The sequence below is a fragment of the Lissotriton helveticus genome, chromosome 2_1 (assembly GCF_964261635.1).
Source record: "Lissotriton helveticus chromosome 2_1, aLisHel1.1, whole genome shotgun sequence".
Classification (NCBI taxonomy): domain Eukaryota; kingdom Metazoa; phylum Chordata; class Amphibia; order Caudata; family Salamandridae; genus Lissotriton; species Lissotriton helveticus.
Genome location: NC_136059.1, coordinates 465665710 through 465691548, shown reverse-complemented (window position 1 = coordinate 465691548; position 25839 = coordinate 465665710). Strand labels below are relative to the sequence as shown.

Here is a 25839-nt window from a genome sequence, read left to right as displayed (position 1 = left end):
AAAACTATAATCTGATGCCCACACCCCAAATGGAAAAATCAGCTGTTTGTTTAAATTCTCCATCCCCTCCTACAATGAGAAAACAGGCCTTCTTGTGCCAGCCATAAAGCTGTTTTTTACTCCAGCTTGAGTGAAGGTAGCTACACATCGTCACAAAAAGTACTAACCTCTGGAACGTACCCGCTTATTAAAGGGGGTATGCTCTGCCACATTTGGCGATTGAGGCCTCATCCACGGACTTGTACCACTGCTCTTTCTCAATGGGTACGTAGACTCCGAGCAAGAAACTAGATTCACTCTGCAAGTAAGTCTCGTGCATTTCCCAACTGGGGAGAGCGGCTGCACTGATAAGATATTATGGGTCAATGTGCAATCCCTACAGTATTTTGCAGATGCAAGGGGAAGATAGTTTCAAACCACATAGTGTTGCAACAGGCTCCTCTGAATTGCCTGCACATGGTTATTGTCTTTAGCTACAAGATGCACCCCATGTCTTTTCCTAGCAAAGGATTTTGAAATTCCTTTATCTGGTAACACTGCCCTTGGAAGCCACAATGAATGTGATGCATTGCATGAAATACATAGTTGGGATTCTTAGTGAGCTTGGCTAATAAACTTGAGTTACTTAATTATATGGCCCGTTATTATGCCATCATAACCAATGAAGGGGTCAATCCCATCAGTAGAAAAAAAAACGTGTAGAGGCTGCAATATCAAAAATGCAGACCGTGAGGTAGAGTGAAGCAACTATCTCCCTCTAAAGGAAAGCCTGAAACTGGCAAAAGGCAATGGCTTCTCCTTGTCTCTTCTGTGTTAAATAGCTAGAGTCGGGATGATTATTGTACAGAATTTCTATGGCTTGAAGCTTGTAAGAATGTGACTCTGTATATACTGGACCAAAGTAAGGTACATTCCCCAGAGGTTTTGCAGAGGCTAAAGTTAGATATAACCTTACTCTATAAAGTGGTAGCTTGGTCGAGCAGTAAGGTAGTATCAGAGGACCGTGTAAAGCATTTGTTGTACACACTCGGTCAGCAAACGCACTCAAGAACTGAACTCTAGGCCAATAGTTTTGTATCAAAAGATATAGTTGTTTTTATTTTAGAACCAACAATGTATCAAAATATACTTTCTCAGAATGGATTCCTTTAGTTAAATACTTTTCAAATAGGCAATAGACTCTTTGAATACAATAGTCAGTTTGTTGCAATAGGCACCGCAATTTCAAACAATGCAACATTGAGCTCAATGGGAATTTCTAGTTAAATGCAATTAGTTACTTTGTAGATTACTTTTCTAACCTCAAGATTGGATCCTAGATCCAGTCCTGGGACATGTCCTGTAAACAGTTAAGTAAAAGCCTTTTGGTTGCAGTAGTGATTTTTAAGGAATATTATTGTATTTTAAAGGTTGACACTTAGATACTTTTTCAGTTGAAATAACAATGTTATCCTATGAAAGGAAATTCAGTTTGCCGGTAAAGTATGTTTACATTACTTTTGTAATCCAGTGTTGGACTCCTAGGTTCAGCACTGGGACATCTATCTAAAATAGTTACGTTTTTATCGTTGGCACGATTTTTAAAGAATATTTGTGAGTTTCAAAAATTGACACTTTGCCTGCTTTTTGCTGAAAAAGTTTCAATGATATCCTATGGATGGAAATTCAAGTTCAGGGTCCGTATTAGGCTCAAAGATGCAGCACTGATGTCTCTCCTGATAACAGGCGAGTAAATCGGAATTCGTTGTTTAGCTGATTTTAGCTGAATATTTTAAAGTTCCAAAACTCCACACACAGAAACATTTCCAAGTGAAACCAGTCAACGTTAGCATGTGGAAGAAAAGTGAGTTATTGTTTTTTAGGTAAATACTCTCCTGGTAGAGTTAAGGTTCTGGGCATAGACTCGGGGGTCTCTCAGGGTCAGGTAGGTACAGTTGGTACACCCTCAGCGGCACAGGGGCAGCCGGGTGCAGAGGTAGTTAGGCCCAGTGTAAATCCAATGTGAGACAGGGGGCCTTCGGTTGGTGACTGCTGGCTAGCAGGCCACGCGGCTGTGGGAGCTGGGCTCCTGGTCACTTGTTCAGGGCAAATGGGGACGTAGGATAGGACAAAGGTTGCACTGCCAGGGGCGCTCGGGCAGCTGGGTGCAGGGTGCTTTTGAGCAATCTGGCTCTCAATGTTGTTCAATGGAGATCTTGAAAAGGGAACAAACTCTGCAGGCTCGGGGACAGAGATTCTTCAGGAGCGACCAACACTTCGAGGGGTAAGTTGGGATAGGTAGGCATCCCGGGTTTGGGCACAGGAGGCCGGGGGGGCGCCAGGTGCATGGGTGTCTTTTGATGTCGGGAAATCTTACCCTCTGCTGGTTGCGGACCCTGGTTCTGAGGCTGCAGGCATCGTCTGGGTCATCGAGGAGGGTCCTTGGGCACTGGATTCCAGGTCAGAATCGCTGTGGGGACTTCCTCAGGGTCTTTGTCCACTCGGGCACAGGCCGGGCTCGGCGGGTGCAGAGTGGGCTGGATTCGCAGTACCTGGCTGGCACCAGGGATATTGCTGTTTGAGCAGAACCACTGCTCATGGGAGTCCCAGTCTCTAAGAAGGTCAAGGAAGGCCGGTCCTCCGGAGCTCTCGAGGTTGCTGTTCGCAGGAGATGCCGGGATTTAGCAGAAGCAGGTTCAAGCATCAACAGGCCTGTAGGGCTGGGGCCAAGTCAGTTGGTGTTGTCCTCTTGTTAGCAACTGCACTGCAGGTCTTCTTTCTTTTTGGTCTTCTTTCTTGTTTCGAAATTGGGATCTGAGGAAGGAAGGTTCAGGGTGCCCCTAAATACTAAATTTAGGGGCGTTACAGGTAGGGGAAGGGCAGTACACCCAGTGGGAGGAGGGCAGGAGCCTGATTGGGCAGGGCTCCCCATCCTCAAGATGGCCGGAGCCCGGAATTGTGCTTCACCTCGCCTCTCCCACCTGAGGGGTGGAGTTGGCACAGGCTGGCACACCCCCTTTGCTCACGTAGGGTTTCCCACCAGAGTGGGGTCAGAACCGGTGGGGGGCCAGTTGCTGAGTACAGCAAGTGGTCTGTAGAAACTCACAAAGGTGGTATGCCTTTCAAGCTTTCCCCTGCCCATCCTGGGGGAGGAGACCTAGCACCTCGCCCAGGATGTGCATTGTTGCAGGCCCAGGAGAGTGGGTGGCTCTCCACCCAGGGTTCCAGCAACATGTCTGCTGGGTGGCAGCTCAGGCAGCCTCTCAGACAAGACGTGGATTGTAGGTTAGGTTTCAGGGGGCATCTCTAAGATGCCCTCTGTAGTGCATTTTACATTAAATCCCTCACTGGCATCAGTGTGGGTTTAATGTGCTGAGAAGTTTGATATCAAACTTGTCAGTCTTCAGTGTAGCCATTATGGTGCTGTGGAGTTCGTAATGACCACCTCCCAGCACCATAACCGTACCATACACCATATTGGCATCACTGCACTTATAGTGCCAAGGAATGGCCCTGGGTACTGTAGGGGCACATGGCTCATGCACCTCTGCCCACACCACTGGCATGGGGCACCCAGCTAGAGGGGTGACTGATGTATGCCAGGGTAGTAAGTTTGTGGGCATGGCACACCGTGTGCCAGGTCGATTCTGTTTAGTTCTGCACCAGGAAACTCAGCCTGCAAAGGCAGTGTGTGTATGTCAGGGTGCAGGGCCCCTAAGGGTGGCACAATAAGTGCTGCAGCCCTTAGGGGTCTTCTCTGGTCACAATGCCCTGGGTACCTAGGGTACCTTTTACCAGGGGCTGACATGTGGCCAGAGATGCCAATTGGGTTTTAGCTTCAACACAGTTTTAGGGAAGGAACATAGGCCCTGGGCACCTGATTGGCAGTAGCAGAGGGCACACTCAGAGTACATAGCAATTCAGCAAAAAGTGGGGGCACACCATGCAAGAAAGATGGCAATTTCTCACAAAGCTCCAGTCTGCTCCAACAGTTCCTCAAGAATTCAGTTCTGTCTCAAGTCCGACTACCATTGGAAATCAACATCTTTCCGGAACAAAAATTAGTAAAGAAGATCCTGTGTTCTGAATGGAGTCTATTCCCATTGCAATCTGGTTTAAATGAACAGACCCGCACTAGTGCCGGTCTAGTCTTGACATAAAGACTTCAAATCATTTGACAAAGAAAACAAATTTAAAATGCGGATGTTTCGCCAAATGTATCCTTGACTCTATTATGGTGTTGAATGTGTGTCCTTACCTATCTTTAAGTTTCGTACTTCCACATTCTGATGACTCCAAAAGCATTGAAGATTCTCAGTTTTGTTGTCGGCGAGGATCCCTACCTTTACAAAGTGCTTTCATTGTGCCGGAAAGCTGCCCTATTAACCTTAAATTGTATGCCTTTGGTGACTGCGTACTTCATAAGAAAGACAGTCTATGTCCATGTCTTGATGACTGGCTCATCAAAGCCTAGACTTTTGTCATTTATAACTGTTGTAGATTATTCAGGCTCTGCACTACAACTATGCCAAGTCAATGTCAACCCTGTTTCAATCATTTCATTACCTAAGGGGTGGTCTTAGACACTTGAGGGGCAACCGTATATTTGATCTGTCTCAAATACTACAGTTTTCAGGAGATGGCACACCAAATGCCATGCCATAGTCCCCTCTCCTGAGCTTTGTGGCATCTTGCGTTTTCTAGGTGCAAAGTACATGCGTAAACAAAGGTGTTTCAGCAGTACCTAGAAGATCAGTAGAGTTGATACTTGACCGGTTGGGAGAACAGACTGACACGGTTTTCAGTACGAGCGCAGTCCTTCTCCTGGTAGGGGAAAATGAAAAATCGCATATAGGATGTTACTTCTGATCAGGACATTCTATCTCGTGAAATCCGTTACCTAAATCTTTCTTATGAGACAGGTGACACATGGAACATCTTCTCATAATCGGTCCATCTAACTCTGAAATCCTACTTTACATTTGATATAAATTCAATGATCGCTCAGACTGAAAGCATAACAAATTATGTATCACCTTAACAAACAAGATGTCGCATTATTAATCCCTGTAAGCACGGACTATCTTCAAGTTCATTCCATTTATTTCCCAAGAAAAGTCAGAGTAAACTCTACAAGTGGGTCTTAAACGATGATGTGAGCTACCCACAAGCAAACTGGTTAACAAACACAATAAACAAATGCCTATTCCTTGCCCCCTGATACTACCAAGCAGGAAAGTAGGGCAATAATGTTGTTCAGTGAAATTCCTTTACGCATTTTATTTATTTATTTTAGAGGTTTTATATAGCGCTGGCTGGACCCGGGGGGTATCAGAGCGCTTTACAATTTTAGAGACAAGAAAGGTCAATAAAACAGGGGACATACATAGCATCAATGTAAATAAACAACATAAAAGTCTTCGTCTGACAGATTCAAAAAGATAAATATGGGAAATAAGCACAACAAAATGTGTAAGATGTGATAAATCAAACATATCAAAAGGCACAAATTGAAAAAAAGCGGAAAATTCCAGGGTCAGGATAGGAAGGTTAGTGGTCCGTTAGGTTGGTAAGGAAGAGAAGCGGGAGGGGCAGAAATGGGAGGGGGTTGAAGGGGATGCGGGCTGAGGGTGGACAAGGGAAGGGGGAGCAAGGAGGAGTGAAGGCGGTAAACAGGGAGGGGGAAGTGATGAGGAGAAAGGGCGAGTAAGGCTAAAAACAAGGGAGGGCGAATGCATCTAGGGTCGGACAGAAGTAGCCAGTGGAAGAGAACAGATATGGATTAGGGTCCCCAGTATTTATTGAGGAGATGTAGTTTGAGTTCTTTTTTGAAACAAGAGTAGGAAGGGTTGCAGCGAAGGTCAGTTGGAAGGGCATTCCAAATGCAAGGAGCGTTGCCAGAAAAGGATCTAGACTGGGTGTTTTTCTTTTTTAGAAGAGGGGGGGGGGATAAGAAGGAGGGTGTTAGTACTTCTCAAGGAGCGGGAGCAACCGGCTTTAGTGAGTTTGCTAGCGAGGTAGGTCGGTGTGTTCTGATGGAGAATTTTGTGTGTAATGCAGGCTGTTTTGTAAATGGATCTACCTTCAATGGGGAGCCATTTAAGGGTTTTGAGGGCAGGGGATATGTGGTCGAATCGCTTGCAGTCTGAGGTAAGCCTAGCTGCAAGGTTAAGCACAGATTTAAAAGGTGCTAGGTGGATCTTGGGAATTCCGGTAAGAATGGCATTGCCATAGTCGATGCGAGAAAGAACAAGGGATTGGACTGCTAGTTTGAAATCATCGATCGGGATGAAGGGCTTGATTTTCTTAAGGTGGCGGAGAGTGAAGAGGGCTCCTTTGGCAGAATTATTGATGTGTACCTTGAGGGTTAGGAGGTTGTCCAGGGAGATCCCTAGTGATTTGACTGAGGAGGACAGAGATAAGGAGCAGTTGAGGGCGTTAAGGTCAGAGATCCACTTCTGAATGGGGAGCTGGTTATTTTTAGGGGAAAAAAGAATGATTTCAGTTTTTTTAGGGTTGAGTTTGAGGTGGTTACTGTGGAACCAGGATTGGATCTTGATGAGAGTGTTGTTGAGTTGAAGGATGTCAGCATGAGTTTTAATCTTATAATAGAGTTGGGTGTCGTCAGCATAGAGATGGTAGTTGATCCCGGCCTGTTTCAGAATGAGTGTGAGGGGTTCCATGAAAAGGTTAAAGAGAGTGGGAGAGAGTATGGATCCTTGCGGAACTCCTAAGGAGATGGAGATAGGGTTAGATAGGCAATTTTGGATTTTGATTTGTTGAGAACGGTGTTGTAGGTATGAGACAAACCATTTGTGTGTCGTACCATTCAGGCCAAATCGATCTCTAAGAACATTTAGTAGAGCAGAGTGGTTAACAGTATCAAACGCTGCAGAGAGATCAAGGAGGATCAGCAGGCTAGATTCACCATTGTCAAGTGAGTGGTGGATGTCGTCAATAATGTTTAGCATGGCGGTTTCAGTGCTGCATCCTTTCCTAAAGCCAGATTGGAAGGGGTCTAGTAAGTTGAAGTGTTCAATATGTCTATCTAGTTGGAGAAGGACACATTTTTCCAGGGCTTTAGAAAGAAGGGGAAGGTTGGAGATGGGACAAAGGTTATTGAGGTCGTTTGGGTCTGCCAAAGGGTTTTTGATAATGGGGGTGATTTGGCCTAGTTGCAAGGAAGTGGGGACACAGCCGGTGGCAAGGGAGCTGTTGATAATAGAGGTCCAGGAAGGGGTGATGATGTGTTTGAGGTTTTGGACAAGTTTGGAGGGGAGAGGGTCTTTGGTGTGGGAGGAAGGCTTGAGTTTGGAAATGATGTTAAAGATGTCTCTTTCAGTGACTGGCTGGAAGTTAAGCCACGTGGCATTATTTTTAGTAAGAGAGTTAGGATGATTGGAGTCAAGGAAATTGGAGGGCAAGGGGGGGTGAGGGGATCAGAGTTTTGATGGGCAGTAGTGGGTGTAGGGGGAGTTATGGTGGAGGGTGGGATATTAAGAGAGATGTTTGGATTGGTGGGAGGGATCACAGTAGAGAGTAAAGATTGCTCAATAAGTTTAATTTTGTCTGAAAAAAAGAGAGCTATTTCTTCACATCTAGTTTGATTGCGCACAATGTTGAATAGTTCTCTTGGCCTATTCTGAGCTCGATCTAGTTGTGATCTGAAGAAGGAAGTTTTTTGTCTAAAGATGTGTTTTTTATAGGACGATCTAGCAAGTCTGAGGCGGGTCAGGTTAGAAGGAGAGGGGTGCTGTCTCCATAATCTTTCAGTCAGTCTGAGTCTACGTCTTTCATTATTAAGGTCTGTGTTAAACCATGATTTGGAGGGGATATTTCTTTGCTTTTTGAGTTTGAGAGGGGCAAGAAGGTCAAGGGTAGTAGTGACAGCTTTGTTATATTGTTCGGTTAGTTCATTCGTGTTAAGGGAGGGTGGGATAGCGAGAAGCTGGACATGAAGTTTGGATTCAAGTAAGTCGGGAGGGATAAGACTGAGATTTCTGATCAGTTTCATGGGTTTAATAGTTTTGGAAGGAAGGGGGGGAGGCAGAGGTGGTTATGGTGAACAGGATAAGGTGATGGTCGGACCAGCCAATGGGAATGATGTTCGATAGGAGGGCTAGATCTTTGCTGGTTATGATAGCATCAAGGGTGGCTCCTTTGGAATGGGTTGGCGACTGACAGATTTGATTGAGGTCATTAATTTCGAGAAGGTCAGAGAGGAGGGAGATTGAGGGATCTTTAGTATCATTCCAATGGAGATTAAAGTCTCCCAGGAAGATGTTTTTAGATTTGGAAATTGAGGATTGGGTAAGAAGGTTAGATAGCTCATCAATGAATGGGTAGTGATTTCCAGGTGGATTATATATATTGTGAAGGCGGATGGGGGGAGAACCCTGTATTTTGAGTTCGGCTACGAGGTATTCAAAGGAGGCATATTCTGTGTTATTGATAAGGGAGAGCTGTAATTCGTCTTTAAAGATGATAGCTACACCACCGCCTTTTCGGATGGGTCTATCTTTCCTAATGATGGAGTAGCCTGGGGGTGAGAGTATGTCAAGAATGCTTGTAGAGTGGTCATTAAGCCAGGATTCTGTAAGGAACGCAATGTCGATGGATTCGCTAAGGATGGTTTCAGAGATTTCTATGGCATGTCGGGCAGCAGCGCGGCAGTTAACAAGCATGCAGGTGAGGGGTTTGGGAGTGGGTTTGGGAGATGGAGGGCATGGATGGAGGTGAGAAGAGGAGGGGGTCTAGGTGAGACAGGTGAAAGGGGAATACGACTAGTCCCCAATATGACGGGGATGTTTGAGAAGGGGGGAGGCGTGTTCATGGTAGATGAGTATGGAGGGTAGGAATTTTGAAGGTCGGAGATCTCCCGGTGAGAGAGGGTGCAAGTAGTGCGGAGTGGTCTTTGAGCCCGGCAAAGCAAGGGAGTCGTTTTCCAGTATCGCTGATCTGATCAGTCCTGATAACACTTGAGTACTCCTTCTGGAATTTAAGTGGCCTCATCAGGACTGGTACACAGATCTCAACTTGTTGGCGGCTCCACGCAAGAGTCTACTTTGAAGCCTGGATCTCCCTTGAAAATTCCACTGCTAGACCCAAAACACCATTAACCATCTTTTAACTCTGTAGTTTGGCTGCTGAACACATGCTGCATGGGCATTAAGCCTCAAGACTGTATGGACACTCTGAGGCCAGACATCGCCTGCCACAGTATTCTACTCCATCATATGGATTCTGCATCTGGAGCAAGCAAAATAACTTTTGCCTTTCAATTCTCAGGAAGAAGCGGTTCTTCTATACTTTCCTTGCTATACATTGCAAAATTGGCGCTGCCGTTTTCTATATGTTTTTTAGCAACTACAGCACATGCTGAGCAATTGTCAAACCTCCTTTTTTTCACTGTCCTTATGATAAAGGATTTCCTGGGGCAATCAAAGTGTTCCTGTACTAAGGAATATTTCACCCTCGTACATCTGAAAATAGCTCTCCTAAAGTGCATGGGTCCATCTTTTGAGTTTGCACTCAACAATTCGATACACCGATTTACCCGGACAGCAGCCTTTCTAATGTCCATCACGCGAACCTGTAGCGTGGTGAAATTTAAGATTTGTGCTCTCATTACCTAATCAGAGCGTTTCATAAGAACAGGGTGGTCATGAAGATCGATACAGGTTTCTTTTCCCAAGTAGTTTGACTCTCATTTCTATACCAAACTTTATTTTCAAAAAATTTCAGCAGAATTAGTTTTTTGTATACCCGATGAGAGAAGGGTGGTTGGGTTCCATCTAGACAGTTGGTTTATCTGTTAGCCCAGTTGATTTGGAGTCGCTACTTGAAAGCAATCTGTTTTAAGATGTATAGTTCAATGTTCATTCTGTTACCAAAGGCTGACACATCCCTCACCTCTAGACCCCAATCCGAGTCTGCAAAAGGTAAACCAGCCAGTCGGTGACCTGGAGATCTGTTCTTACTTTCGCAAGGCATTGTAATTGTAATCTAATCTTTATGATTTCGTAAGCAACCCTTTCTCATCCCTGGTTAATGCATGCTGTGCAGGATCCAGAGGCTCTGTATAAATCATTTGAGGTAACCACCATTGATTGGGATATGAGCGTTGTAGGTTATCTTTAAGAAAAGTGTCTGCAGTTTCCTCAAGCTTGTAGCCTTTCCCTGTTTAATTATTATTTTCTTAAAACTTTTAGTATTTGCTTATTTTTAACTATTTATTTGTAATTGGCTTCAAGATGAAAGTTCAGAATCTGGCCAATATTACCAGTAGATGGGCACCAAAACAAGCATTTCCTTAGGAAAAGTAGTTCTAAGTAGATTTTCTAAATATTGCTCTAGGATCCAACGCATACATGGAAATGCTGCTTAAAACTTGAAATTAAGGTTTCTTATGAAGCAGAATGGAAATTACTGTCTTAAGTAGTTTTCCTTTCTTTTATAGGCTCGTCCCTCCTTGAGACGTTTGTGACCTGTTGGGTAGGAGAAAGGGTCTCCAGCTTTTTATTGCACTCAAATGCCACCCCCTTCCCCCCCCCCCCCCTCCGATACGTGCTGGCTGTTGCCTAGCAATATGAGCACTGTGAGAGCACCATTCACATCCTAACTACATTGTGATCTCGGACAGGCTTTACCCAAATCATCTAAAATGATGAAGCTAGTGGTGTCCATTTGAGCTTATCCATGCCAGATATTCAGTAAAAACAGGGGCTGATTTTCAAGAAACTGACACACCTGTAGAGATGCTACAGTTTCCCTGCGAAACACTTGCTCCACCATGGGTGCGCCGTATTTACAATACTCAAAAGTAAAGAATGCCTACAAGGGATTTTTTTAATGAAGAATTTATAATTATTAGTATCTATTTGAGGGGTAAGTCATATGCGAACAAACTCCAAGGTGTCTATAGACAACAGCACTAAATGACCGTGATAGTCACTGATGGACGGTACAAATACATTTCCATCTAGAGACCCAACATAAATGGCAGAATACTCTTCTATGCGTTAATATTTGAATGTATTTAACGAGCAGTGTTGTATGGAAAGGCATCTGTATGGAAAGGCATCTGTCGTAGGAAAGTCGAGGCACGAGGCGACAGATGCCTTTCCATACAACATTGTTCATCAAATAAATTCAAATAATAACGCATAGAAGAGTATTCTGCCATTTATGCTGGGTCTCTAGACGGAAATGTATCTGTACCGTCCATCAGTGACTCTATCACGATCCTGATTGCAATCTCACACTTAGGCCACAATTTATGCGTAGGCCTTACCTAGGCTTTATCAAGTACAGAGGGGCCTTTGCAAAAAACAATTGTGCTGATGATGGTCTTACGGATTGACGCCATAAAGACCGAAATGTCGACCTTTTCATCATCTCCAGGGAAATTTATTGTCTTCTGAGTGACATCTACTCTCTTGTGGATATCTGTTACTTTTTGACTTTGTTGGGAGTTTGTCTGTTATGAACTGTTTGACTAATTTGATTTTACATCGTTTCATGACATTTTTGCTGATTTGCTTCTTATGCATGTACTCCTTTAATTCTGGTATATAAATATTTCTACATAATTAGGATTTCCGGTGTGCTTTGTATCATCAATTCCCATTAAGTGTTGTTGTCTTGACACCTTGGAGTTTGTTTGTATATGACTTACCCCTCAAATAGATCCTAATAATGATAAATTCTTCATAAACAAATTCCCTTGTAGGCATTCTTTACTCTTGATTACTCATTGCCCAAGCCTGCAAGGGTTTATTGGGTTTCCCAGACTATTCACTACAGTATTTACAATACAGCACACCATGGCGCAAGGATTGACTGATGCGTCAGAAATTCTGACTCATCTGTCAGCGCTAAAGTCACGCATTGCTGAAATCGTGTTGCAAGCATGACGAACCTCCAGCAATGCGTGTTGAAACCTATTCTCACTACACTGCATCACTCCTTACGCCTGCTTCATGCAGGAGTAAGGGTTCGAAACATTAGCATCCTAGAAGTGGTGCAGTGAAATCTTGTAGAATTTGATGCATCGCTTTTACGAGGCTTTCCTGCGTGGGGACACCCACCCTAAATACATTATACCTGACGCAGGTATAATGTGACGCAGAGCTTTACAAAGTGACTCATCTCCCTAGATGCGTCACGTTGTAAACTGTCCGCATTGTTTATGCCACAGCTGCGTCACAAGGGGCTTGTAAATAAAATCTGCCCCTGAGTATGTAAACTGCTAGGTTCATTCTATTAATGTAGTTGTAGAACTATCGTGAAGATCTGGCATGCATCCAACCCTGCTTGGCCTACATCGAGCACTCCTGCTTTAAGCCTATAGACGTAAAAGTCTGAAGCCAAATTTATTAATAATGTTTTTATTTATTTGTTTAAGGAGGAAATCGCAAAGGACCTTTTGTCTGGTGATGATGAAGAAACCCAATCCTCTGCTGATGATTTGACACCCTCTGTTACTTCCCATGAAGCAACCGATTTCTTCCCGAGACCCTTACGATGTATGAAATTGTCTACTATTGTCTAGGCAATCTCTATTTATATACATTGCTCTTAAAAGTATAAGATATCATTTGTTCTTGTGGAAAATTGGCTTGTTGAAACCAGATTGTTTCCTTTTTTTAACACTGTTGAACATGATAACTAGGATTTTAACTTTATGGAGTACTATATTGTTGGTTAGCTTAAATAATGCTCAAATTGTGAATTGTCTCAATTGTGGCTGCTGGTTGAGTTTTCAGAGTGTTGCAGTGTGTTGACACTAGTGAAACATCTAATTGGGGAATGTTGCTATTTATACACTTCCCTAGGATAAGGCTATTAAGTATAATTTTCAGAGTGTTGCAGTGTGTTGACACTAGTGAAACATCTAATTGGGGAATGTTGCTATTTATACACTTCCCTAGGATAAGGCTATTAAGTATAATTTTCAGAGTGTTGCAGTGTGTTGACACTAGTGAAACATCTAATTGGGGAATGTTGCTATTTATACGCTTCCCTAGGATAAGGCTATTAAGTATAATTCTATTAGCTCTATGGACACGAGGGTCGGAAAATGATGTCTTCATCATGAAGTCTTCATTAAGGTCATAAAAATGAATAAACCTGCCCATGTGCTGTATTACACATTAAACTTATGAAATCGTATATATATATATATATTTTTAGTATTGAAGACCACTTTTAATGGAACATATTTTGCGGACTACTTAGAAGTTATCTTGGCTTAATCTCTTAGATTTTTTTTCCATTTAAAATAAGAAGCCACTAAATCTTGGCTGATATTAAGAAACTGCAGAACAATTACCATTTTGGATAAACCTATATATTTTAAGGGGAATAATGAAACCAATTGACGGAATTAAAGGCAGATAAATAACAGCCTTAGAAGGATGAAACATGGCAGTGCCGCATGTAAGGAAACTAATGGTGGCTGTGAAAATAAGACATTAACACGAATACTTATAATAGTATTTGTAAAGCACAATGGCAGTGTTCAGGGAGAAGATGTACAAGCTCAGTAGAAACACTCAGAAAGCCCAGTACATAAAATGCATTATAATTTATGAAGAACAATCCTGTAACAATGGAAAGGTGGTGTACGGTGTCCCAAGTGAGAATATAACCTATATATACAAGTGACCGGTTGTGACATACATTAAGGTTTCTAAAATACAAAAGAACAAAAAGCGACCGCCTAATCAATTTACAGTAATCATTTACAGCCTTCTGTAACAATGACGGAGGCGGAGTACAATGGTTCGCTTTACAAGCATGCCGACGGCATTTCGACCTCTCATGGGGTATGAGGTCTCATCAGGACCTAACATTGAGGGACACCTGGGTTAAATTGGTATTCTGTCAGAGCGGTAATGTGCACACCCATAAGAAAGTGACTTCAAAGAGTTAGGGGAAGAAAATTACTTACATTGGGCCCAACCAGACACCAAGTAAGTGGGAGGTGATCTGACAGTCTGTACTGCGTGCCCGGCTGGGCACTATTTAAGTAATTTAAACTTAGAGGTCTCCTATCCAAGAGTAAATCTTGTGCCATCTAATCGGAGACAATGTGGTGTTAAAGTAAACAAACGACTTTGCATGGACAAAATGACCCACACAGTGTTTTTAAGGTCTGCTTTGCTTTTCTTCTTGTAAATGTCAGAGTCTGTGAGCAGACTCTGGTTGCTACACATTTGAGGCTTTCTCTGCTGTCAAGCAGTTATCCAAAATAGGCTACCAGCCTTGGTAAAGGTTGCTGCTGTCTGTGTCTCCTACTGTGAGGAAGTGGCAGCATTATTCTGTAGAAGGAGGCAGGCATTTTATTTAACCCATATGCGTGTACCTGCGTAGAATGTCTACCCATGGGCTTTCCACTTCATACTAGCACCTGTCACTCTGGTTCCATATCGAGCCTTGTGCCAGATTTATGGCTATTGTATGCATGCTATATGGGCAAGTTTTCACATGGCATGGTGTCCTGTTATACTGTATTCCTGCTGTACACAATAGTCTGCCTTTTATTTAGCACAGGTTTCGCTTATTTGGTCAAACTGCCCTATTTCCCTTACCTGGGGATGGCAATGGGTGATTTCTTAACTGATCAAGTTGTGGATCGAGATCACCATAGAACTTGATACAGGGGTGTGGAATTTAATAACATTTCTACTTGTCCAGGGGGCTGGTTGCTTTATAAATCTACTTGTCCTGTAACAAAATCCACTTGCCCCTTTGGTGCCATTCAGTGCAGCCACAAATTATGGCAGCAATCTTATTATATAAGAGCTCTGATATAGCCTCTCTGATTATGCCAGGGCTTATACCATAGTAGTGTTTGAATACTTGCAATCCCCTTATGTTACCACGTTTCAGCAAATGTACATACTGGGGCTGAAGGTAGTGGTAAGCAATAGTTCCAGGGTTAGAAGGCCCTTTTGAATATGTGCAAACATACTAACTTGCATGTTCTAAGGGTTTTCAACAACTCTTCTCTATTTTTTTCCCATACTGAGAAATGTTGGAAATTTAGTCCTGACAATGACAGACGTAAACCTTCTTACAGAGTTGGGGGAAAAAAGTGGTTGCAAAGAAAGTGAACTTGCAAACACTCAGATTTTCGCATGAGCATATCTATAGATGTATATTTGCTCATGCTAAAATGCAGTTCACAAATATTTTCTAGGATTACTATTTCTTGTCCTACTTATGTAAATTCTTGGGAATACATGAAAGCCGTAAAGCTGCACTAAATGCAAGAACATGTACCATGGTGCACTTTTAAGACTTCCCTTAATAATTGGGCCCCTAATTTGATCTGGCGTTGACTGTGACCTTTTGTGTTTATTAAAATTCTCTCCTCTTTCTTCTCCCCCTCCTTCACTGTGAGTGACATCATTCTGCTCTTTTACAAGAAGCATATCTGCACACAAAGTAGTTTTGTTCAGTGCCAGTAACTACTGTGGCAGTGTGTGCTTTTTCACACCAAAATGTATTTGTTGTTTTTGCCAATGTCTGTTATAATGGTCTATGGCCATCCGCAATAAGGTTTTACAAAAGCCATGCCAAAAGAAGTCGCACATTGACAAAACTGTAAAGCCCACCACCAATTGCAGACCTTGCTTGTTTATTTTTGGTTCCCATAATATTCTTGAAATTGGTTACACTGATTTCCATTACGAATATTTTTGAGAAATACTAGCATGCATCAACACGTTAATAAATGATGCTGCAAACAAATGGTACCTGACATTTTATAGTAGTTTAGCAATTTTTTTTCCTGCTTTCATTTTTTAATGAACATTTTAGTTTGAAAGCAAAGAATCGTCAGTATTGTTTTCTAGTATCTACAAATATTTGCATCAAATCAGAAAGCATTCTGGGAGCATTATACATAGCCTCATATTGCTAAACTTTGAAAACGTGTGTACACATTTTTATACTGGAACCACTGTCAGTAGAGCAGTCGGAGCTTACAACAATTACTTAGACCGCTCACCCTAATAATAAATGCTTTCAATTAATGAACCATAAACACAAGTTTGAATAGCATTAACATATGGGCAAAAATATTACCTTAACTGCAGACAGTGCCCTTCACTGATCCATAATGTGGTACTGAAACTTGCAGCCAAAGGGTTTGGGCCTACTTGTCCCAAGGACAAAATAATCATGAAAACTATTGACCCCAAACAATATATCCTGGGCGTTGGGCTATAGGAATTCCACATCCCTGCTGATAGAATACTATACTAAAAGTATATCTGCACAGTTTATTAGCATACACTATATTTTGTTAAAAATGGGAAACATATACAAAACGGAACATTATAAAAGAAATAAATCCAACATTCCTATAAAAAAGGAGGTACAAGTAAAGGACTAAATTCCAACAAAAGCTCAGAATTTTCCTTAGTCTGTTTTTCGCCCAAAGGGAATTATATTCTGACTTGTGTCAATTGTGGAACCCTATCCCTTTGGTCTTGGGGTCCCTCTCTCTTTTATTAGAGAGAGAATACTATAGCCAGTAGTTCCTTGCTCCAGAAAACCGTGAGATCAGGAAATAGAGGAGAAATATGAACCTGTCTGGAAACGAAGATCCTTGAAAAATGCTGATCTTTCGTTGGCTCATGCTTTCAGTCTTTGATGTGAAAGAGGCATTAACACTAGTCCCCTTGAACCAGTGTGCTGTACGCTGATCTATTTCAAGGGACTCAGTGCACCAGTACAGAGCACACGCATTGCAAGAAGGTGGCGCTTGGTAACTCTTGTGCAGAGTATGAAGAAGCTTGGATGCTGGATAAGGTTGGGTCTTGTGATCAGAAGCTGCCCTGTCTGAGAGGGGGAACTAAATTGCCTTTTAGGGTAAACAGCTGGTTTTATATGAAGAAAACCAGCGGGTCCCTGAGAGACTAAATAAGTAAGGAGAAGAAGGCAGGGAGAACAACAGGTTAGATAACAAAGAACACTTCTCCAAAACAATTATTTAATATTGGGTATTACATCCAAGGTAGAATTACCTTTCAAATTTTATTATTCAAAAATATATACCATATTTATAAATCATGTTTTTCTTTTATATAATACATATATATTTTATTATAAAAAACACACCAACAAACTCTGAATACATACTTAACACATCAAATGTTGAGGAGCCCCACCAAGATTGCAATGAACAATTAACATATTATACGTAAGTGAATTATTGAAACATCACAGAAAACATAACACATTGTCGAGACAAATGAACAGTAGACAACGAACAATAGTAACACAAGAGAAATACATGAACACACTAGAACGGAATTGAATATATACCCAGTTAATCAAATCATTATTCATACATGTTTAAAAGAGAAAAGCGCCGATGTGCGTTTCGGAAGTGGCACATACATATAGAATTCCTTTATCAGGGCGCTGAAAATACAACTAGATCAGTGGCTTAAAGCCATCTGTGAAACATGCACTGTTGCTGAATATGTAGTGCAGGGGGCTCTGTATCAACACATGTCGCCAAAAGGTTTTCTGGGCATGAATTAGAACTGGCTCTGCCGAAGGGATCTTCCAAAAGTCACTTCTTATGACATATATACGCCTTGGGAGTGTAGGTGGTCGATGTAAAAACTAATAAGAAATGTGGTAAATTTTTAAAATTCATGGAGCGCCCTCCGGGTCCAGCGCAGCACTCGGGCATTGGCATCCAAACAAATTAAGTAACAGCTGGTTTTATCCCATAAAGGTTATCACCATGTCTAGATAACGGGTGAATCTGTGTGAAGTTCACCACAAGGAACCAAGACTGCGCATGTGACAAAATGTCCCCCTGAAGTCTAGCTGCACCAGGGAAATAAAAAAGAATCAGTACCACAGACCAGCATCACCTGTGTTGTAAGGTAGAAATATTGCCCATCTTTGACTTGATACTCCAGCAACACCTGTCCAGTGCCATTTAACACTCCCGTACCAATCATCTCCCCAGAGGAAAGTCTGTTTCTAGTTGATTGGTATGAGGTCCATTTTTCCCTTTTGGGCTGGGGAGGTTACCCAGATTTCAAAACAGTTTGAATCTCACTTGGCTGAGCGGTTCTGAATATATTGTTATTGGCTGCCATGGTTGAGCCCTAAATGTGAAGTCCAAATAAGAGAGAGGACTAGTGAGGACTGTTGAGGCCTTGGGTTTCAATGGGGGTCTCAGCCCATTGGGTGTCCCCATCACTTGTACATTTTGACCTCAACTATGTGCATCTGATAGGAAAGCCCTAAAAATGAGTTCTCCTAGAGTAATCCTGGTGGATGTTGAGCCACTATTTCATCTAGCTCTGTTTAAGACTAAACTGACTAGTAATGATTTTGTAAACAACAAAATGTGCCCTGCCAGGGCATCAGCAACAGTACCTGTTCTCCGTTTAATTGGGCAGGAGAACTGTGGGAACGTTGCTGAACCACTGACCTCACTAGGTGGTGACGTTGTTTGGGTCATGGGTTTTGGGTTTCTGAACGCTCGAACTGAACACTGAGCAGCTAAAGCTTCAGCCCAGTAGGTTGTCCAACCTTGCAGTCAGTCATTGAAAATGAGAGCCAGAAACGAAGCACTTTGTAGACCAATGGTGTATTCACTGGTGCATCACAGAACTAGTGGTAAATATATGTATGCCAGACGAGTCATGAAAACTCATGCTTGGCTCCAGCACTGAATACCAGAATAACAGGAGTGATCCAGAAACTTTCATGGAGCCTCACACCTCCACCCCTGGCTTTCCATAGCCACTCATGTACCACAACCATGCTACACACTCAACTTGTTCTGGTGAAATTGAAGTGTTCTAGTCATGACCTACTGTGTAACCTATAGGCAGTACCCCCCACCTTGGAGGCTGGTAAAAAGTACTTTAGCTCATATATATATATAATTAGCTATCACCAGTAGTTCATAGTGCCAGGGCTTCCCATGAAGATGTTAGTTCCCCATCGTAAAAGGAGTACCTCCTTGGTTGGACAACGTTCCACCTGATTTCAGTACTTTTTTTGGTCAGTAACTCACAAAATGATATTGAGCACTTACCGAAAAAATAAAGGATATAAGTCTGCAATTCAGGTAATGCAGCATATGACTGAAATTATGGCCAGTTATAACCAGGACAATCACTATCTTAGTGACAAATTACATAAATGTGGTTTAGTTCCACTTTAGGTAAAGAATGTTCCAAGTTAACTGCATCAACTTACTATCAACTCTTTTGCCCACAATAAAAGGTTAATCAGAGCCTTTTCATATTTTGAGAGATAAAATCATGTTGGCTTCCTCTGCGTTAATGAAAATATATAAATGCTGAACAACTTGCGAGTTCAATGTAGTAGCTCATTCTGTCGATAATCTGCATTGATTTGCACCAGCGTATGTTCAGTTGTGGAGGTACGCCTTTCAGTTTATGAGAGGGTATCATTAGAAATTGGATTTATTTAGTTGTTTTTATAGCCCTGCTGATGAATATTGTGCAAGTAAACCTAACTTGTTGGAAAAGCATGAGTCCAGTACATAGTCAAACATTTCTTTTTTCTTTTATGTGCAAATACAGCAAAAATGACTGAGTCTGATGGTGAAGATGGAGAAGCAGATTATGGTAACTCATCTGAAGATCTGCGGAAGGTAATTTTAATAATAAATCTCAATATAGTCCTGCAAGCTGTCCTGCAAAACGTTTATAAAGAAAACACATTTTTTAATGTGGTTTTCTCAGATATTCATGTACACTAGAAACTTTGTATGTGAGCATGATCCAAGAGCACATTTTTAACAAGTAACATTTTATTATTTGTTTTAAAGATGTTTTGTCTCTAGGAGGCAACAATGTATTCTTTTAAACAACCCCTATTAGTATGCAAATTACATCTAAGCAAATAAATTGTGTTAAAGCCCTTAGTAAAATGGGGGCGGGGGGCAGAGGAATACAAGAACAAAAACATTTCCCATAAACATTTACAAGTGTGAATGGGATGCTTTTATTTTTGTTAATTTTGCCATTATCGCCTGAAGCATTTCAGAGCGTAACTAAGTCTGACTTCACAGTTGGGCTAATTGTGCAGTTTTTCCAATAGCTGTGCAAGGACCTCTGTCCATCTTGTCCTTTTGTTGCTCACTTATAGGGAACTACTAGGTTTCTTTTTGGTTAAGCACTCCACGAGAGTGCATATGTTGTGCACCTGTGTCCCTCATGGTGCTTCTACCACCCCAGCCTCCACCGGACTCTGTGTGGCTCTCTCTCGCCAGTATGCTTCTCTTCCATCATCAGTAAAGAAAAATGAAAAGGGACAACAAATGGGGCCCGTGTCACGCGCCTCGCTTATGATGAACACTTTTGCCTACAAAAGAATGCAGTTGTGCCTACAAAAGTATGCAGCCACCTCATTGCGCTTTAAAAAAAATTGTTTGCACTGTTCAGCAGCCACAATTTTGCCAGTGCTATGCAGCATGCATAAAGACATTGGCAGAGCCAGAAGGTCTCAAAGGCACTACTTTTTTGACTTGGCAAATGCTAGTTAGAATTTAGTTCCTAATGTAACAGGTACTGTCCTGGCACACATATATATGCAGTCTGCAATCTCTATTTGACCAGAAACTATGACCACTTTGAGTGCAGGTGTATTGGGATGAATGTTTCCTCCATTGCCTGATAAAGCTGTGCCATTATGCCCTGTCCTATTCTTTCGGCTACTGTAGGAAGCTGGCTTTTGATATAGTAGACCAAAAAGAAATACACTGTGTAAAGAGCATAGGCAAATCCCCGCTGGCTTACAGAGGTACAAATAATATCCCAAAATGCTCTCTTTTGTGATAGTGTGGGCGAGCAGTTATCCGTATCAGAGATTAGTGCTAAGCATTTGTCGATACACACAGAGGCAATACATGAGAGGCACACAAGAATAAATCTGAGCCCAATTTAGAAAAATAAGCCGTAGTTTTATATAAGTTTTGACACCAAGCACTGCCATAGCAAGTATGTACTTTTCAAGAGTTTGATTTTCGCAGGCAAGTAAAATGTTGACTGAATGCGTCCTTTATGCATAGTGCTGTCCTGTGAGAGAAAAGGCATGGGGGGGGAACCCTTCGGAACATAGGGTCGTAGGGGGCAAAGGTCCAAAGTGCAGCCAGCAGATTCTCGTTACCTGCCCTCGGGCGTCTGGGTGCAGAGGTGCTGATCGTGTTGGCAGCTGTGTGCTCTATGCGGGTAACTGGAAGGAGGACCCCTAGAAACAGGCTGCAGCAGGGGACTTGGGGACAAGTCCCGGAGCTCTCAATGGGGGACTTGAGCCACATCGGCCTTGAGGACAAGGGAGCACAGTCTGTTTGCTGGTACCTGAGCTGAGGTGCTCTGGTGTAGAGTGAAAAGGTTGGCTGGGCTCGGTACAACTTGGAATCTTGCAGTTGTCGGTCTCGCCGGATGAGTGTGCAAAATCTGGACATCTGGGCCACTCTGGAAGTGCGTCTCTGCGGTGCGGACGTCCCCTTGATGGCTGCTTTGTCTTGGAGGCATTGGAGTCCCGACTGGACTCTCACGGTTTTGGTTTGCTGCAAGAGGCCCGGTGCCCCGGGTATTGGTCTTGTGTGACTGGGTGGTCTTGGTGTTCTCTCAATTGGTAGGAGGACAGATCCGACCTTCAGGAGGTCAGGGTCCTCTTTCTGGGTGGCAGCTGCGTCAAGTTGGTTGGGGAGCAGCAACTAGATAAACTGGATTTTGCTTCTCAGTGACTGCAGGGGAGTAGCTCCTCTACTCCAAGGGAGAGTGCTTGGCAATTTGGGCTGCAAGGGCTGGCAGTCTCCCGGGGTTCTTGGAAGCTGGTCAGCTGCAGGACAAGTCGCTCGGTCACGATTGTCAAGACTTAGCGCGGCACGCAGGGATTGGTGCCAAAAGTCCACAGCAGTCTTCAGTTCTCGCTTTTTCTTGCACCTCTGTGTCATTCTCTTCTTGATCCCTCAAATCTGAGTTCCTGCTTTCAGTAGCGCCACCTAAGTACAACATTTAGGGACCTTAAAGGGAGTGACGGGTAGTGCCCAATTTGCTACATACCTTTAGAGTGCCTACACCCACTATATGACCACATCTTGTAGGTAGTGGGTGTAGGAAACTCGCTCTGTATATACTATACCAAAATGAGGTATAGTGTGCAGAGTCCAATGGAACCCCAAAGGTAGGCAGATGTAAAAGTAAATAGTTTGTTGTACACACTCAATCAGTAAATGATGTCACACACTCAAAGACTACACTCAGACCAATTTTGATTTGTGTAAAAGTATAGTATTTCGTTGTATTTATTTCCTGGAACCAATCAAACCTGGCACAGGTAAGTGTATTTGATAATGTTCAAGGCAGGTTGAACAATACAAGCAAGCTGGATTAAAATGACTTTGTTACAGGTTAGTAAATGCTTTCAATACAGTGGAAATTACTGTTAGATTTCTTTGAATTACTTTGCAGATTTCTTTCTGGATTACTTTTTCTACTCAATGTGATACACCTAGATATCACATTGGGACATTTGCTAGAGAAAAGGTAAGTAAGCAATGTTTAGTTCTTTGCAGTTTTTTCAAAGATCAATACAAAAACCAATTCCACAGGTAAAACATTTTTCAAGGAAAAACGGTCAATGTATTCCTATGGAGAGAAATTAAGTTATCGGTTAACAGGTAAGTGCTTTGTTGTGGGAGTTGGTATTCTGGGGTTAGAACAAGGGTTCCCCCAGGGTCAAGGATGCACTCTTGTAACACCCTCAGCACCACTAGGGCGCCCAGGTGCAGAGTGCTGAGGCCCAATGTTACCCAATGGGGGAATAGGATGCCTCCGGTTGGTGGCTGCTCACGAGCAGGCCACTAGGTTGTGGGAGCAAAGCTCCTGGGGTTAGGCTCAAGGCAAGGGGGAAATCGGAGAGCAAGGTGCATTCTACTTTTACCTCTGCCTACATTTTGGGCTCCACTGCACTCTGTGCACACTATACCTCGTTTTGATATAGTATATGCAGAGCCCGCTTCCTACACTCATTCTTCTCAAGTCCAAACCAAGTGCGTAGTCTCTTTATAGCATAGATGTTGAGACGGCTCTTGAGGATTATCTTGAATAATACTACATGGACAGATGTCTAAATAGTTTCTTTAATTTTGTCCACTGGGCTAGCGTCTTCCATGCAATCTATAGACAAATGTATAACTTCTGCGTTGTTGCCAGTTTCTTGTCCTCCTGGCCCTTTGTTGACACCATTTCCAAATACCTGTACATAGTCTATGACTTGGTTCAAACCTCTATTTGCTACATACTTGCATAATTGAATTCAGATTCATTTTACTAGGGTTTGCCAACCTCTGCAGTGAGGTATTGCTATTTAATTCTAATATTTATTATTTTACAAGAAAAAATCTTGTTTCCAAAGCATATATTGCTTTTAATTGTATTTCTTAATCGTGGGCATTTGATAAGAGGAAGAATGGTCAAGGTTTGGGATTCAAATATCCTTTATCATGACCATCAAAAGCACAATATCCAAGTGACCACCTTTTGCATGTTGCATCATTGTAGCCTCTGAATCCTTAAAAGGGCAATGTCAAAATTCACACTTGCTAGATATCACATAGCAACGTCATTCCTTCTTTTTTATTTGTCTATGGTTTTGAAGTGATGGGTCGGTCAAATGTACTTTATGATGGCTAACTTCGATTTGTTTGATAAAAGAAAGACTATCATAGTTGCCTCCTAGCATATTCAATTAACAACATTTTAAAAAAAGCAAATGTTTTATATTTAAAGTGTGTTTTGGGATATTGCATAAGCACCAAGATATTCTGTTTATAAATTCAAACGCATATGAGGTAACATTGGAATGACAAGTGTAAGATACTGGGTTTTTGTTGCAGTAGACACCCCTACACACTTCTTGCCTAGTATTTGATGCAACTTTAACTGGAGTGTTCTGGGTTCCGGCTAACCAGGTCCCCAGTACCAGTGTTCTTTTCCTAAAACAAGGTCACTGGTCAATTGATCCCCAATTGGCTAGGCCGTTAGCACCTCTGTAAGTCCCTAATAAGGTGTACCCCTGCTTCCCAGGGCATGGATACTAAAGAGCACCTCTAAGAGCTGCAGCATATCTTGTGCCACTCTAAGGAACCCAGCTCCAAACTCATGCAGTCTCCCACTGCAGTCTACGTGACAAGGTACTCTACATAGCGAAACCACGACAATGTACACACCTGAGTGCCATGTCTCGTAACACTGCGTGTAATATTTGTAAGTCACACGTATAGCAAACCTTATAAGTTAGTTTATATTGCACGTGAGGCCATATATGAATGCGCAGATATGCCCTGGTGCTGGCCAGTTCCATTACTGACGGTATAAGTGAACAGGGAAGCCATCTTAAGGTATGTACTGGTCACTGGTGAAAACGAGTTTCCCAGCTACATAATGGCTTCACAGAAACCCATGATGTTTGGAAAAAAATAAACCCACTCTGATTCCAGTGATGGATATATTAATAAATGCACCCAGAGGGTAACTTAAAGGTACCCTGTGAAAGCTTGTTGACCTCTAGTGTATTGTCTGACTGTTCCTGTCCAACCTGCCACCACAGAAATGTTTCTACCCGCCTGTAGGTGAAAGCGTATCCTCTCTGAGGTCGGAAACTGGGCCGGGGTTATCACCTCCTCCAAGTAGGATGGCTGATAAACCCGCATATAAAGGCAGGAGGCTTCAAAGGCCTTCACTTTCTGTGACTTGTGACCCTGGCTTCTCCCTGACAGGGGAAATGGCATCCCCGCCCAGGGCTCATTTGACACAAGGAGAGGTTGGAAAGTTAGCTAGTCGGGACGACTATGAACATCTCACCATCTTGGTTTTTGGTGGAATTAGGTCTTCTGGGTCAGGGTTATGCCCAATTCCACGGGAAGTGGTCATATAGAGGGTATAGTCATCTTAAAGATAGGTAGCCCATTCGCTTCTAATGGACACTTCTTGTAATGCCCCTAAATATAGTATTTAGGTGGCACTCCTGATGCCAGGATGTGAGATTCTACAGACACAAAGTAGGAGTGGACAAAGAAGATTGTAGAGCCGAGAACAGAGGAGCAACTACTGACTTGGTGTGAACCCTACCAGCCTGCCAGCTGCCCTCGACCCTTGTAGAGAAACGGACTTGTCCTGAATCTTTGCAGCCTCCAATAAACCAGGAGGGCTGCAAGTGCTTCACCGATTGCCAGAGAACTCTCTTGAAGTAGAGGAGATACTCGCTGCAGCCGCAGACACCAAAGAAGCAGGATCCGGTTCACCAACCTACCTCTTCCCGGGACTGCCGAAGCAGCAGCCGCACAGGAAGAGGTCACCGTACTCCCACAGGTCAGATCCATCCTTCCTCCAGGTGTGGGGATGCCAGGAGAGACTGAAGCCCCACAGCACCAATACCTGGGGTACCAGACCCCTTGCAGCAACTAAGGCTTGTTGTGTCCAACCCAGACACAACACCAGGGAAAACCGACCTGCACGTTGAGGGGCTTAAGGGACAGTGAGACCCACAGCGAGAGTGTTTGCTCTCTGCTGCAGAGAAAAAGAGTGAGCCTCCGAACACCCCACCCAACATCTCAAAGCACTTTTGCACCCTCGCCCTACAGCTTGAGTCTGAGGGAGGCGACCATGCCAACAGGGTTCTTAAAGGCTGAGCCCACACTTGGTTTTGCCTAGACTGGACTAGGTAGAAGCCTCTTTGTGCAGGCCTCCTTTGCCACTGGTGTCTCCTGTAGCATGAACCAGACGCCTAAAGACACCACACCACCCAAGCCCTACAGGCTGAGAAGAAGTGGGC

General features: G+C 42.9%; 1 protein-coding gene across 7 annotated transcripts in view; it reads left to right on the top strand.

The window, feature by feature from the left end:
* Positions 1–25839, top strand: part of MIER3 (MIER family member 3) — a 357073-nt gene that overhangs the window by 23755 nt on the left and 307479 nt on the right. For all 7 annotated transcript variants that reach the window (XM_078675116.1, XM_078675117.1, XM_078675121.1 and 4 more), the window contains 2 exons: positions 12386–12506; positions 19578–19648. In XM_078675116.1, the coding sequence (XP_078531242.1) occupies positions 12386–12506; positions 19578–19648 (192 nt within the window). The remainder of the gene's footprint in view (positions 1–12385; positions 12507–19577; positions 19649–25839) is intronic.